At 42.1% G+C, this 12,798-nt stretch overlaps 1 protein-coding gene across 4 annotated transcripts in view; it reads right to left on the bottom strand.

Moving 5' to 3' along the window:
* Nucleotides 1–12,798, bottom strand: part of PPFIA3 (PTPRF interacting protein alpha 3) — a 624,634-nt gene that overhangs the window by 104,522 nt on the left and 507,314 nt on the right. For all 4 annotated transcript variants that reach the window (XM_040327613.1, XM_040327612.1, XM_040327615.1 and 1 more), the window contains one exon: nucleotides 4,977–5,134. In XM_040327613.1, the coding sequence (XP_040183547.1) occupies nucleotides 4,977–5,134 (158 nt within the window). The remainder of the gene's footprint in view (nucleotides 1–4,976; nucleotides 5,135–12,798) is intronic.

The following is a 12,798-nucleotide window of genomic DNA, read 5'->3' as shown; positions in this document are numbered from 1 at the left end:
TTGTATTGAAGGCTGACCCTTCTATTTATAAAACAGTCTTGCAAGGACATAGATGAACAAACTGTTTTCTTCAGGGCAGACAGGGGTAGTATTCTGCTACAAATTTTGTTTAAATCCTTGGAATGTGCATATATCACCTGGGGATTTATTTATTTATTTTTCTCAACAAAAGTGAAATTACACTTTTAGGTAGGCCTCCTAGGTAATTTAATATTTATTTTGACTGCACCCTAAAAGCAAAATTGTGTTACGGGAAAATAAATATGACATTGAAAACAGCAAACATTTAGCCATCAGGTGGGCTTTGAAGGAGTGGTGTCATTGGGTGGAGGGGGCTTGCCATCTATTTGTGTCGGAATACAAGAATGTAGAGTACATCAAGACAGTCAAAAACCTTAACTCTTGACAGGCTCACTGGTACTTTTATTTTTATTTTTTTTTAAGATTAATTAGAGATCTACAGCATATCACTATTAGGGATGAGCGTTATGCTCAGGCCGAACATGAGTTGGACTCAAACATTGGCTGTTCTCCTGTTCGCCGAACAATTTGGGGTGTTCGCAGCAAATTCGAAAGCCGCGGAACACCCTTTAAAAGTCTATGGGAGAAATCAAAAGTGCTAATTTTAAAGATTAATAAGCAAGTTATTGTCATAAAAAGTGTTTGGGGACCTGGATCCTGCCCCAGGAGACATGTATTAATGCAAAAAAAGTTTTAAATAGGTTTAGTTTTTTTTTTGGGGGGGGGGGGGCAGTGATTTTAATAATGCTTTAAGGGAAACAATAAAAGTGAAATATTAAAATTTCGTACCTGGGGGATGTCTATAGTATGCCTGTAAAATAGCGCATGTTTCCCGTGTTTATAACAGTCCCTACACAAAATGAAATTTCTAAAGGATCATTTCTTTAAGACTACTCGCGGCTTTAATGAATTGTCGGGTCCCGACAATAGATACAAGTAATTGAAAAAAAAACCCCAGTCCATTACCAGGCCCTTTGAGTCTGGTATGAATATTAAGGGGAACCCCGAACCAAAATAAAAAAAAATGCGTGGGGCTCCCCCTAAATTCCATACCAGGCCCATACTAGCTCATTATGCCTTTCTTGTGCAGGTTTTTTTGGGGGGGGGGGGTGGGTGGTTACTTCCTCTTTAATATCCATACCAGACCTGAAGGGCCTGGTATGAAATTTTGGGGGACCCCCATGCATTTTTTATTTATTTTTTCTTAATTTTGGTTTGGAACCCATGCCTTTTTTTTAAATGACTTATCTGTATTGCGAGCAGTTTTAAATGACTTTTTTCCTTTAGAAATGTCATTTTGTGCAGGGACTGTTATAAACACGGGAAACATGCGCTACTTTACAGGCATACTATAGACACCAATGAGGGATGAAATTTAAAGGAATATTTCTTACTTGTTTTTCTTATTTTACTTTTATTTTTTCACTTTAAGCATTATTAAAATCACTGCTCCCGAAAAAACTGCAGTTTTTAAAAAGTTTTTTTGCATTGATACATGTCCCCTGGGGCAGGACCCAGGTCCCCAAACACTTTTTATGACCATAACTTGCATATTAACCTTTAAAATGATCATGTTCGTGTCCCATATACTTTGAGGCCTTGTACACACGGTTGTTCCAAACCGATGAGAATGGTCCGACGGACCGTTTTCATCAGTTCACCGCTGAAGTGGCCTGATGGTCTGATGTGCGTACACAAAATTGTTCCAAAAACCGATCAGGTCAGAACGCAGTGACAGCAAACACATGACGCGCTGAATAAAACAAAGTTCAATGCTTCCAAGCATGTGTCGACTTGATTCTGAGCATACGCAGGTTTTGAACCGATGCTTTTCTGTACTAACCATCGGTTTGGACCAATCGGGCAGCGGTTCATCGGTTCGGTTTTGAAGCATGTTTTAAAAATTTGGACCGATGGGCTATACACACGGTCGGTTTGGACTGATGAAACTGAACCTCGGTCCATTCTCATCGGTTTGGTCCGACCATGTGTACGGGGCCTAATGCCGCGTACACACCATCACTTTATGTGATGAAAAAAAACGACGTTTTTAAAAACGTCACTTTAAATGACCATGTGTGGGGGAAAACGTCGTTTTATGTCTTGTGAAAAACGACAAAAAAAAAAATTGAAGCATGCTTCAATTTTATGTGTCGTTTTTCAAAACTTTGTTTTTTACTTCACAGAAATTGACCGTGTGTAGCAAAAAACGACATTTAAAACAACGTTTTTACACCCGCGCATGCCCAGAAGCTAGTTATGAAGCGAGCTTCAATGGAAAAACGTGGTGAACGTAACCTCGCTTTGCTAGAGCATTGTGAAAAAACAATGGTGTGTAGGCAACATCGTTTTTGAAAATTGAAGTTTCAAAAACGTCGTTTTTTACTTCACAGAAAATGTTTTTTTTTTCATCACATAAAGTGATGGTGTGTACGCGGCATAACAGTGTTCGCGTGTTCTAACACATTTTTTGCCTGTTCGCATGTTCTGCTGCAAACTGAACCGGGGGGTCTCCGGCTCATCCCTAATCACTATTTTCTTCCCTGATCTATCTGTCTCCAAACAGATGCACAGTCTGATGTCCCTACAGACTTAAATTTGGGAAAGCTATTTGTTACTCTTCACCTCAGGCTGGAATTTCCATCAGAAGCACATGAAACCAAGATGGCTTGCATTCTGCTATTGCTTAGACACTTTCCACTTTCTATGTCAAAGTCTGTGGGACCTGTGCTGATTCCAAGTCTTTTGGGTCCATACATTCCAAATTGCTTTTTCCCCTGCCAGTCACTAAGCATACCTCCCTTTATTCTGGATCTACCTTCCCCAGACGAGTATAAGCTTATCTGGGTCATGATGGATTTCTTCAGTAAAATTATCCACTTTGTTTCAAGTCCTTGGGGGCTATACCTTCCAATCTTCTTCTTCCCCTGCAAGTCACTTAGTGTCCCTGGAATCATCTGGCTATGAACTTTATTGTGGATTTACCTTGCTCAGATGGGCATATGTTTATCTAGATAATGGTGGATAGCTTCAGTAAAATGGTCCACTTTGTTTTAATGACCAAACTTCCTTCCTCCAAGTTGCTGGCTTTCTTATTTGTTCATGAGATACGTAGACTCGGATAGGGGCACACAGTTTGTTTTGGAAAACTTTCTGTACTTATTGGCATCAACCCATATTTCTCTTCTGTTTATCACCTCCAAACTAATGATAATGATCAGAGACTGATCTCCTCTTCTTCTGGCTGAGTTTGCTTATAAAACTGGTTTAATTCCTCTACTGGAGTTTCTCCTCTCTACTGTGTCTTTTGTGTATCCTAAATCCTGTTGCTTTTCTGACATTTCTGACACAAGATCTTTTTGATACCAAAAGTGGCATTCAAACATTTTCTCAAATTTTGTAGCAAAATTCAGGTTAGCTTTTTGTGCAGTTCTGCTTCCCAGAAACACTCCACATATCACCTTCGCTCCCATGCCCCTCAGATTAGGGTCAATTATCAGGCCTTGCTCTTCACAAAGAATTAAACAGTCAAGATTCCTATTTAAAAACTGTCCGCCAGATTCATCGGTTGTTATAGCGTTATTTCTTTTGGTATGACAACTTCCATGTGAATCCCTAACGTTTTTATATGTCTTACATCTAAAGCTGGTTCAGCAAGATGCCATTGTTTCTTCTCAATGGCCAATGATTGGCAACAGTCAAGGGGCGTATGAACTGGAGCACATCTTGGACTCCAGAAGAATCAGCAATATGAACCAGTGTCTTGTCAATTTGAAAGGCTTCCTGGAAAAACCCCTGGGTTCCTGCCTTCTCTGTCTATGCAAATTGCTTACAAGTCTGCATGTATAGGCCTGGATTCACAACGAAGTTACGACGGCGTATCTCCGCATACGCCGTTGTAACTCTGAGTTGGGTGGTCGTATCTATGCGCCTGATTCATAGAATCAGTTACGCATAGATTTCTATTAGATCCGACCGGCGTAAGTCTCTTACGCCGTCGGATCTTAACTGCATATTTACGCTGGCCGCTAACGCTGATTTACGCCTAGAAATATGTAAATCAGCTAGATACGCAAATTCACAAACGTACGCCCGGCCAACGCAGTACAGATACGCCGTTTACGTTAGGCTTTTCCCGGCGTAAAGTTACCTCTGCTATATGGTGGCGTACATGCGGCGTACCAATGTTAAGTATGGCCGTCGTTCCCACGTCGAAATTTGAAAATTTTACGTTGTTTGCGTAAGTCGTCCGTGAATGGGGCTATACGTCATTTACGTTCACGTCGAAACCAATACGTCCTTGCGGGGTACTTTGGAGCAATGCACACTGGGATATTCCACAGACGGCGCATTCGTGAAAAACGTCAATCACGTCGAGTCACATAACATTTACATAAAACACTCCCCCCCCCCCCCCGGTCCAAATTTGAATTAGGTGGGGTTACAACCGGGCTATTTACGCTACGCTGCCGCAACTTACGGAGCAAGTGCTTTGAGAATACAGCACTTGCCCGTCTAAGTTGCGGAGGCGTAGCGTAAATAGAATACGCTACGCCGGAACAAAGATACACCGATCTACGAGAATCTGGCCCACAGTCTTGAGAAGTCTGCACCCAAGGGGAGGGGGGGAATGTTAAGACAGTGAGAAATACTCAGGCTACTGCTCTGCAGCCCACCACCCTGCTGCTCTCTGCTGTACAGCATTTTGCTGCCTGGCTCCCTATCTTTTGCCTTACCTTGCTGTTCCTGCCTGCCAAGCTTTACCTTTCAAATACCCCTGTTACTGATGATTTTTTTGGAAAAAATATTAATCTCTGAATTGCTGCCTGGCCTGACTTCAGACTGTCTCTGGATTAAGGTAATGGGGCAGCTATAGGTAATGCAACACATGCCAGTTTTAGTTTCTGGCCTTGGCATCAGGGCAAGCATTCCAGCATTGAAAAGAAAATTCCTACCTTGCCCGAGATTCTCTTCCATCTTCTAAAGAGTTAGCCTGAAGAGCAAGAGCCTGTGTCATCCTTTCTAGTCGTACAGCCCGTGGTGTTAAAGGAGGTGTGGTCTCGCTCTGCATCAAAGCTTTCTCATCCCTGCTTTCTTCTTTAGGAACATGATTCTGTGCACAAAGACAGTATATTACAATCTACATAGATGCATAGTAGTCAAGGTTGAAAAAATGCCCAAATCCATCAAGTCCAAACTATGTGTGTGATCTTATGTCAGTATTACATTGTATATCCCTGTATACCGTGGTCGTTCAGGTGCCTAGCTAATAGATTTTGAAATTATCGATGCTCCCCACTGAAACCACTGCCTGTGGAAAATAATTCCACATCCTAACTGCTCTTACAGTAAAGAACCCTCTACGCAGTTTACTACGCAGATTAGTTGCCCACCCCATTAATTTGTTTAGATCTTCTTGCAAAGTTTTCACATCCTGCAGAGAAGTTATTGCCCTGTTTAGCTTAGTATGGTCCACAAATACAGAGATTGAGATGTTTATCCAATCCTCCAGGTCATTTATGAATAAATTAAATAGGATTGGTCCCAGGGCAGAACCATGGGGGACTCTACTTTTACAGAAATCTCCTGCGCTCTGGTGTTTTGCTAAACACGGGTAGTGTAGTCCAATCTTTAAGGCAAGGTCTATAGTCTTGCAGCCCTTCTCAGAACAATGGGTGTTTGTATGGCTACAGAGAAAAAGAAAGAAAGGAGGGTGCACTGACCTAGTGCAATACTGTAATAAAAATGTTTATTAATTAAAATAGAATAAAAGCAATGGTCCTACTCACAAAACAAGCATAGATACATGCTTTTCTGACAAACAAACTGGCTCTCCTGGCTCCTACAGGTGGGACTTGATGACGAGAGGATCGGACGCCCCTTAAACGGCTGACGCGTTTCTGGGGCGCACCCCTTTCTTCAGAGCCTAGGTGGTCTGTGGTGCCTCTCTCGCGTGCGCTCCCAAATATATATGTACACATGTGCACAGGGGATTCAAGCTCAGGTGACCACCGAACAGCTAACCCCGCCCTTAAATCTCTGCTTGTCCAACCCATGGGGATAGAGCTCCCAAGTTCCCACTAAGGCTAGACCAAAGACATTGCAGCACCTCCCCTATTCTTACACTGACAAATGAAGCAGTGAAAAAACACCAGCAAATCAACATAACAAGCTGTTTTGCAAACACCCCAAGCTCAAAGTGGGGGGGAGGGGGGGAGAAGGGACACAGGCAGGTGCAGATTAAATAAAAGGCAATAGACCCTACTTTCCATCCTGGACCATTCCGAGTACTTCCCATTTATCACTACACTCTTTTCAATCCATGTACTCACCCTATGGTCCATGCCAACGGACCTTACTTTGTACAGTAAACATTTATGGGGAACTGTATCAAATGCTTTTGCAAAATCCAGGTACACCACGTCTATGGGCCTTCCTTTACCTATCTGGCAGCTCACCTCTTTATTGAAGGTTAATAGATTGGTAAGAATGATTCTTCATGATTACTGCTAATGATAATGCTGTCATTACTAAAATCTTGTATATAGTCCCTTATCATCCCCTCCAAGAGCTTGCATACAATTGATGTTAAGCTAACTGGTCTGTAATTCCCAGGAATGCATCTTGGCCCTTTTTTAAATGTTGGCGCTACATTGGCTTTTCTTCAATCAGCTGGCACCATTTCAGTCAGTAGACTGTTCGTAAAAAAATTAGGAGCAATAGTCTGGCAATTACTTAACTGAGTTCCTTAAGGTCCCTCGGGTGCAAGCCATCTGGTACTTATTAATGTTAAGTTTTTCAAGTCTATTTCTAATTCTGTCCTTTGTTAGGCATGAGGGTGCTTTCTGTGACATGTCATGAGGATAAATATTACAGTTTTGGTTACTAAAGCCCCCCCCCCCCCCCCCCCCCGATTCCCTTGTGAAGACTGAGGAGAAGAATAAATTCGAAATCTTCGCCATCTATCCATCCTTTTTTTTTTAACTTCAAAACCAAGTTTATTGAGATGCAGAAAATTAGAGATTGGAGCAGAGGTACATACATGTTAGGCATTTGATCGACATTGATCAGTATCTGACACACTTTTACAGATATACAGTGTACAATTCAGGCTCGCATATCGTTTCAAGCCACGCGTTTCACAATAAGAAACCCTACACACAACAGATATCTAACACATGTGCCAAACCACCCGCGTCACCCACCTTCCACATATCCCCACCACCTGCCAGAGACTCATACCGTGCAAGTTTCCCATCCTCCAGCCACCTGTCCCAAACACTGGAGAACTTCTGTGGGCGCCCTCTATGAATGTAAATCATCTTCCTATACCATCTATCCATCCTTAGTAACCAGATCCACTTCATCATTGTTTATGGGACCAATAAGATCTGACCTCCCTTTCTTACTATGTATGTACTTAAAGAGTGTGGTAGAGATTTTTCATATCCATATTTATAAGGTTTTTTTGAAGATGTATATGTCTTTCTTTTAAAAGGCTTTATTATTAATGTGATTTGGATCTGTCTTTAGATTACTCTGTGAGCTGAGGAGCATGTTTTTGACCATATGTCAGCATATGGATGTTACCTCAATGGGGGGGGATGTGATAGGAAATGCCCCCTCATTGTATTAAAAGAAGTTCCTGTCATCTCCTATCTGATTAAAAAACACACAGTTATATTGCCTGTGTATACCAGGTGTGTGTGTATAAAGCTCGGACAGACAAGGCGTCTCCATAAGCCAGGGGTCCTGTAATATGCAAAGTGTGGGAACTGGATGAGGTAGTGCTCACACGAGAAGTTTTGTTGTTGATAAATATGCAAACTCCAAGACAGTTCCTATGTCAAGAGGATGTGATAACAGGGGGATGCACACTGGGGGGTCCTTATGTGTCATTCTGAAAAGAAACATAAGTCATCCAATCGTATCAACGGGAAACTTGAGTTTTTTGGAGGAAAATGTGTAGTCTGAGGGGTATAAAATCAGTGTATGATGTCCTAGCTGGAGTAGAGGGCAGACTGAAGGATGATGGATGAGCTGACCCAGGCGTGGTGATATAACCCCTTCTCCCCTTCTCTCCCCCCCTTTCTCTCTCTATCTATCTCTATACCTCTCTCACTCTCTCTCCCTCTCTGTCTCTCTCCCTCTCTGTCTCTCTCCCTCTCTGTCTCTCTCCCTCTCTGTCTCTCTCCCTCTCTGTCTCTCTCCCTCTCTGTCTACAACTTGGTATTGCTTACTGATGTATCCATTTTAGCCGTCTTACTGTTTGTATAATTGTGTGCCTTGGATATCATCTTGGTTTTAAAGGTGTTATCGGTTATGTTATGGTTGTATATATCGGAGTAATACAAGTTTCTTCTCTGTATCAATAAATGTAATATTTTTCTCTTTTTCGCAGCGCTATTCTTTGCTTTAATTTTTATATAGACAAAAAGGTTTTTATAGCTTATTTTAATTATTTACGTGCGATATTAATATTTCACTCATTATTGATTATTAATTATGTACTATTAATTTTTCTATAACAAATGGTCCCCCGTGTGAAAGGAGAGTTAACTTTTCAGAACTTAACCTTTTCTTTTTTGTCTATGCGAATGTGTTTATGAGACTGATTTTGAATAATGTAGATATATATAGAATGAAAGTGCGGCGTACCAATGTTAAGTATGGCTGTCGTTCCCGCGGCGAAGTTAGAGAAAGTTGCGTGGTTTACGTGGGTCGTCCGTGAATGGGGCTGGACGTCATTTACGTTCACGTCGAAACCAATGGTGTCCTTGCGGCGTACTTTGGAGCAATGCACACTGGGAAATTCCACAGACTGCGCATGCGCCGTTCGGCAAAAACGTCAATCACATCGGGTCACAGTAGATTTACAAAAAAAAAAACACGCCCCCCTGATCCAAATTTTTATTAGGCGGGCTTGCGCCTGCTGATTCGCGCTAAGCTGCCGCAACTTATGGAGCTAGTGCTTTGAGAATACAGCGCTTGCCCGTCTGGGTTGCAGAGGCGTAACGTAGAGCGGATACGTTACACCCGCACAAATTTACCCCGCTGACTGTGAATCTGGCCCAGTGTGCCTCTATGCAGTTGACCCTTTGAATGAGATTAGGCCAATCTTTGTGAGTGAAACACACCTATGCTTTTGTAAATAAACAGTGGGGCGATGGCGCCGCTATAATGATTAATATTCAATAAGGTGTGGGTGTAGTGGTTATTAAACCTATGTGACTCAGTTGGTGAACCTCCACCAATAGTTGGTGTCCAAGAAACCTCCACGTTAGTAGGAGAAATAGATGAATGAATAAAGTCAGGACCCTGTGCAGGCCAGCAGAGAGAAGTGACTTGTGATAAATTTTTTTTTTTTTTTTAGAAATAAAGCAGTTCAAATGAATATCCAGGTTGAGGCCTCTAGGGGGCTAGAGACCCCAACCTGTGTATCCAACAGGTCTCATTTTGTGAGACCTGCATATTTTTGTTGCCCCCCCCCGCCAGTGGTCTTTAATAAGGTCAACCCCATAGAACGTGAGGCAGGATGGATCCTTATGATGTTTTTCCACAAAATGTCTAGAGAGACTATGTTTTGGGAATCCATTATGTATGTTTTTGATGTGCTCACGTGTTCTTACACGTCAGGGTCTGGTGGTACGGCCCACGTACTGGAGTCGGCAGGGGCACTCTATGACGTAGGTCACATGGGTGCTATTGCAGGTGGTGAGTTGTTTTGTCTGGGGTTCTCTGTTGTGGACATGGGACTTGGGGGTGGTTTGTCTCCAGGGCTGGGGTTTATTTGTTTTGCACAGTGGGCATCTCTGGCGTCTGTGGAGTCCTTCAGGTTCTGGATGGGTGTTCGCTTCCCTGGGGGGATCGAGTGCATTGTGGACGGGGTGTGTTCGTGGTGTTGGTGCTCTGCGGTGGGTGAGTATGGGTCGTGATGGCAATACCACTGCTAAAGTTCTGTGCTCTTTCAAAATGGGCCAATACTATTTGAAGATCTTTTCCAATTGTTGGTATTGGTTGCTGTATACTGTGATAAAGTCCAGATCCATGGTAGGTGCTTAATGAAGATTTTTCTTGTTGAGCAAAGCTTCCCTATCCATCTCACAAAAGTTAATTTTCAGTTTCGTCAGCACCTATGCTTTTGGGCTGCGTTTCCACTGGTGCAACTCCAATGTCGCCTGATTCAGAGTGCGATTTGGAAATGCAGCTTTAATGCAACTGTGGTGTGGCTTTGAATGCGTTTGTTTGATCCAGAGGTCGCATCAAAATGGTGCAGGTACCTTTATCGGTCGCTGCAGCATTGAGCCACATAGATTGGAATGGGTGCTATTGAAATCAATGGGCTGCGAGTTGTAATGCGACTTTGGGTCCAAAGTCGCATGGCAAATTGCATCAGTGGAAATGGAGACTAAAATCACACTGAATTATCTGGATGTGTGTGAATCTATTCCTCTGTTTAAACAAATAACTGGGGATTGTAAGCGGTGTAATTGAATCTGGAAACACTGGCTATATGGTAACTGCTAAAAAAAAAAAAATCATAATGTAATTAGGTGTTCGTCAGTTAAGATTGCCTCCTTTAGTACAAGCCATCATAGGGTCTAATCAGGCTTAACCCTGTGGTATAGTAAGCATTTCTTTTAGAATACTTTGGAAAGTCTGCGGGGAGGTTGAACCGTTTGGTTTGGAAAATCTCTGGGCTAATTTTTTGAAGGACTATAATCAGTACATGGATTGTTCTGGCAAGTAGTGAAAAAAAATCGGTAAAGGTGGACGGGGGAGGTACCCGCCGACCCAATCATGTCAAAGTGTAGCTAGCTTTGGAATAAGCGCCCTAAAAGGGTTGCGGGATCAGCTCAAAGTCCTTCGTCCGTAAAAAGATGGGAAATCAAATCGCTTTGGAAAGGAAGTCGAACTGTGGGGAACCTTACCACTTGACTCCGAGGGAAGAAATGATAGATAAATATGGACCTTGGGTTGTGAAATATATAAATGATGGGAATCGCCAGACTGGAAACTGTATTTTTAAGAGAAATGCGAGATGCTTGGAGGGCAGGGATGGTAGGATAACAGAACTGATGAGGTGAGTATTTTTAAAAGGGAATCCACATCCCCAGAGAAGTGAACAGAGGTTATGGGTTTAAGTAGGGTATAGAACATATGGATCTGTGTAAGGTCTTGAGGTCATAGTTGACCTAGCTAAATGTGTTGTGCGGAAATGCGTGAGATCCATGGATTGCGAGGTTGTGTGTGACGTGTGTTCTCAGCTGCTGACTCAGTGCTAACAGCCCAAATTACCCCCCCTCTTTTTTTTTCTAGGTCTGTGAGAGTGGAAAAAAGATCTTATTGACTTGCAAACGACCTGAGCCTGCATTCTGTAATGGTGAATTGAAAAGGGCATTTACTAAAAGTTGTTTGTTTTTCTTTACAGAAGGTTCTGCGAAAACGTTGTGATGAAGTATTATGATTGGTTAATAAATGGAACCGTTAAAAGGTTTATTACGAGTTGCTAATTCCTTTTCCTCCTACCATGGTGAATTTTTTTGGGGGGGAATTATTGGTATACCATAGAACGAAAATCCATATGGCATTAATATGTATTATAGTAATACATATTAATGAAACGTTGAGCTCAACAATTTTTGGTATTTTAAAAGAAAGTGCACGGTTTATGTAATATATAGTAATGAATATTTGTGTTTTATATGCCAATGTCTTGTTACAGATATATAACCATTGTTTTTTTGTTTCCAGGTTAAGAAAAAATTGAATGTTTATTACTAACTTTTATTTTGTGTTTAATTCCTCAGAATCGATAACTGGATTTTCAGGATTTCAGAATAAGAGGAAATCTTTATGTTGGTCAGTCGGTCGGGTTTCACAAGGTTTAGGTTTTCATGACCATTATCTAGTTGGAACGTCTAGTGGTCAGTCCATTTGGCTATGTTTTTGGACCACCTAGTGGGGGTTACATGTGCTGATCCACTGAGTAGCAGAACCAACTAACTGAGGTCCGCGTATTAGATTTTTATGAAAAATTGAGGGATAGTTGGCACTCTAACACATATATTAGGCTAAGTAGCGTTCAGGGGTACCACACTTAGTGGTAAAAGGGTTTTGGGGTAGTCTCCAGAGGTTGAAATGGATCGGCCATAGATCCGTGGCATATCTGTTTTCTTATTACCGAAGATTAGCCATGCTGACACATGTAGTTCCATAGATCTAATAGGTAAAAGCCTGATGCTACTTTGGCTAGACTTGTGTTTTAGGACTGCTTAAACTCCCCCCCCGCTGTTAAGCCTGGCTGTACAAGGTTGCATTGCCTCAGGCTAAGCTATGCTAATGTCCCTAGCTATCTGTATGTCCCCAAATGAAGTTCACAGTTTCCTTTCGTGTCACCATGCAACACTTATTTTTTTTTTCTCTCCTAGAGTTTTTATTTTTGTCAGTTGTGGTGGCTAGTTGTTACCAATTGCCTAATGAATAGCTGTGTGTGTCCAGGCACACTGGTCGGCTCGTGTATCCCCTACTGTTCAGTGATCCCGGCGCCTCAGTGCTACAAGGGAATTTTCTTAGTCTATTGGTCAGCACCCGTTGCCTTGAGCTGGATACACATTATGCAATTCTTGTTTTCCAGTTTCTTTTAGATTTACCGGCAGACATGTAGTACGAGGGCCTGCCTGGTGGCATACGAGTTGAAAGTGCATAGGTATGGCCTCGTATTGTATAGTTTTAGGGTTGAGTCTGGAGAAAAGGCGTGCAGGAAGATTGTATGGG

The sequence above is a fragment of the Rana temporaria genome, chromosome 10 (assembly GCF_905171775.1).
Source record: "Rana temporaria chromosome 10, aRanTem1.1, whole genome shotgun sequence".
Taxonomy (NCBI): Eukaryota; Metazoa; Chordata; class Amphibia; order Anura; family Ranidae; genus Rana; species Rana temporaria.
The sequence above is the reverse complement of the archived record's forward strand: the minus strand, read 5'-3'. Positions and strand labels throughout refer to the sequence as shown.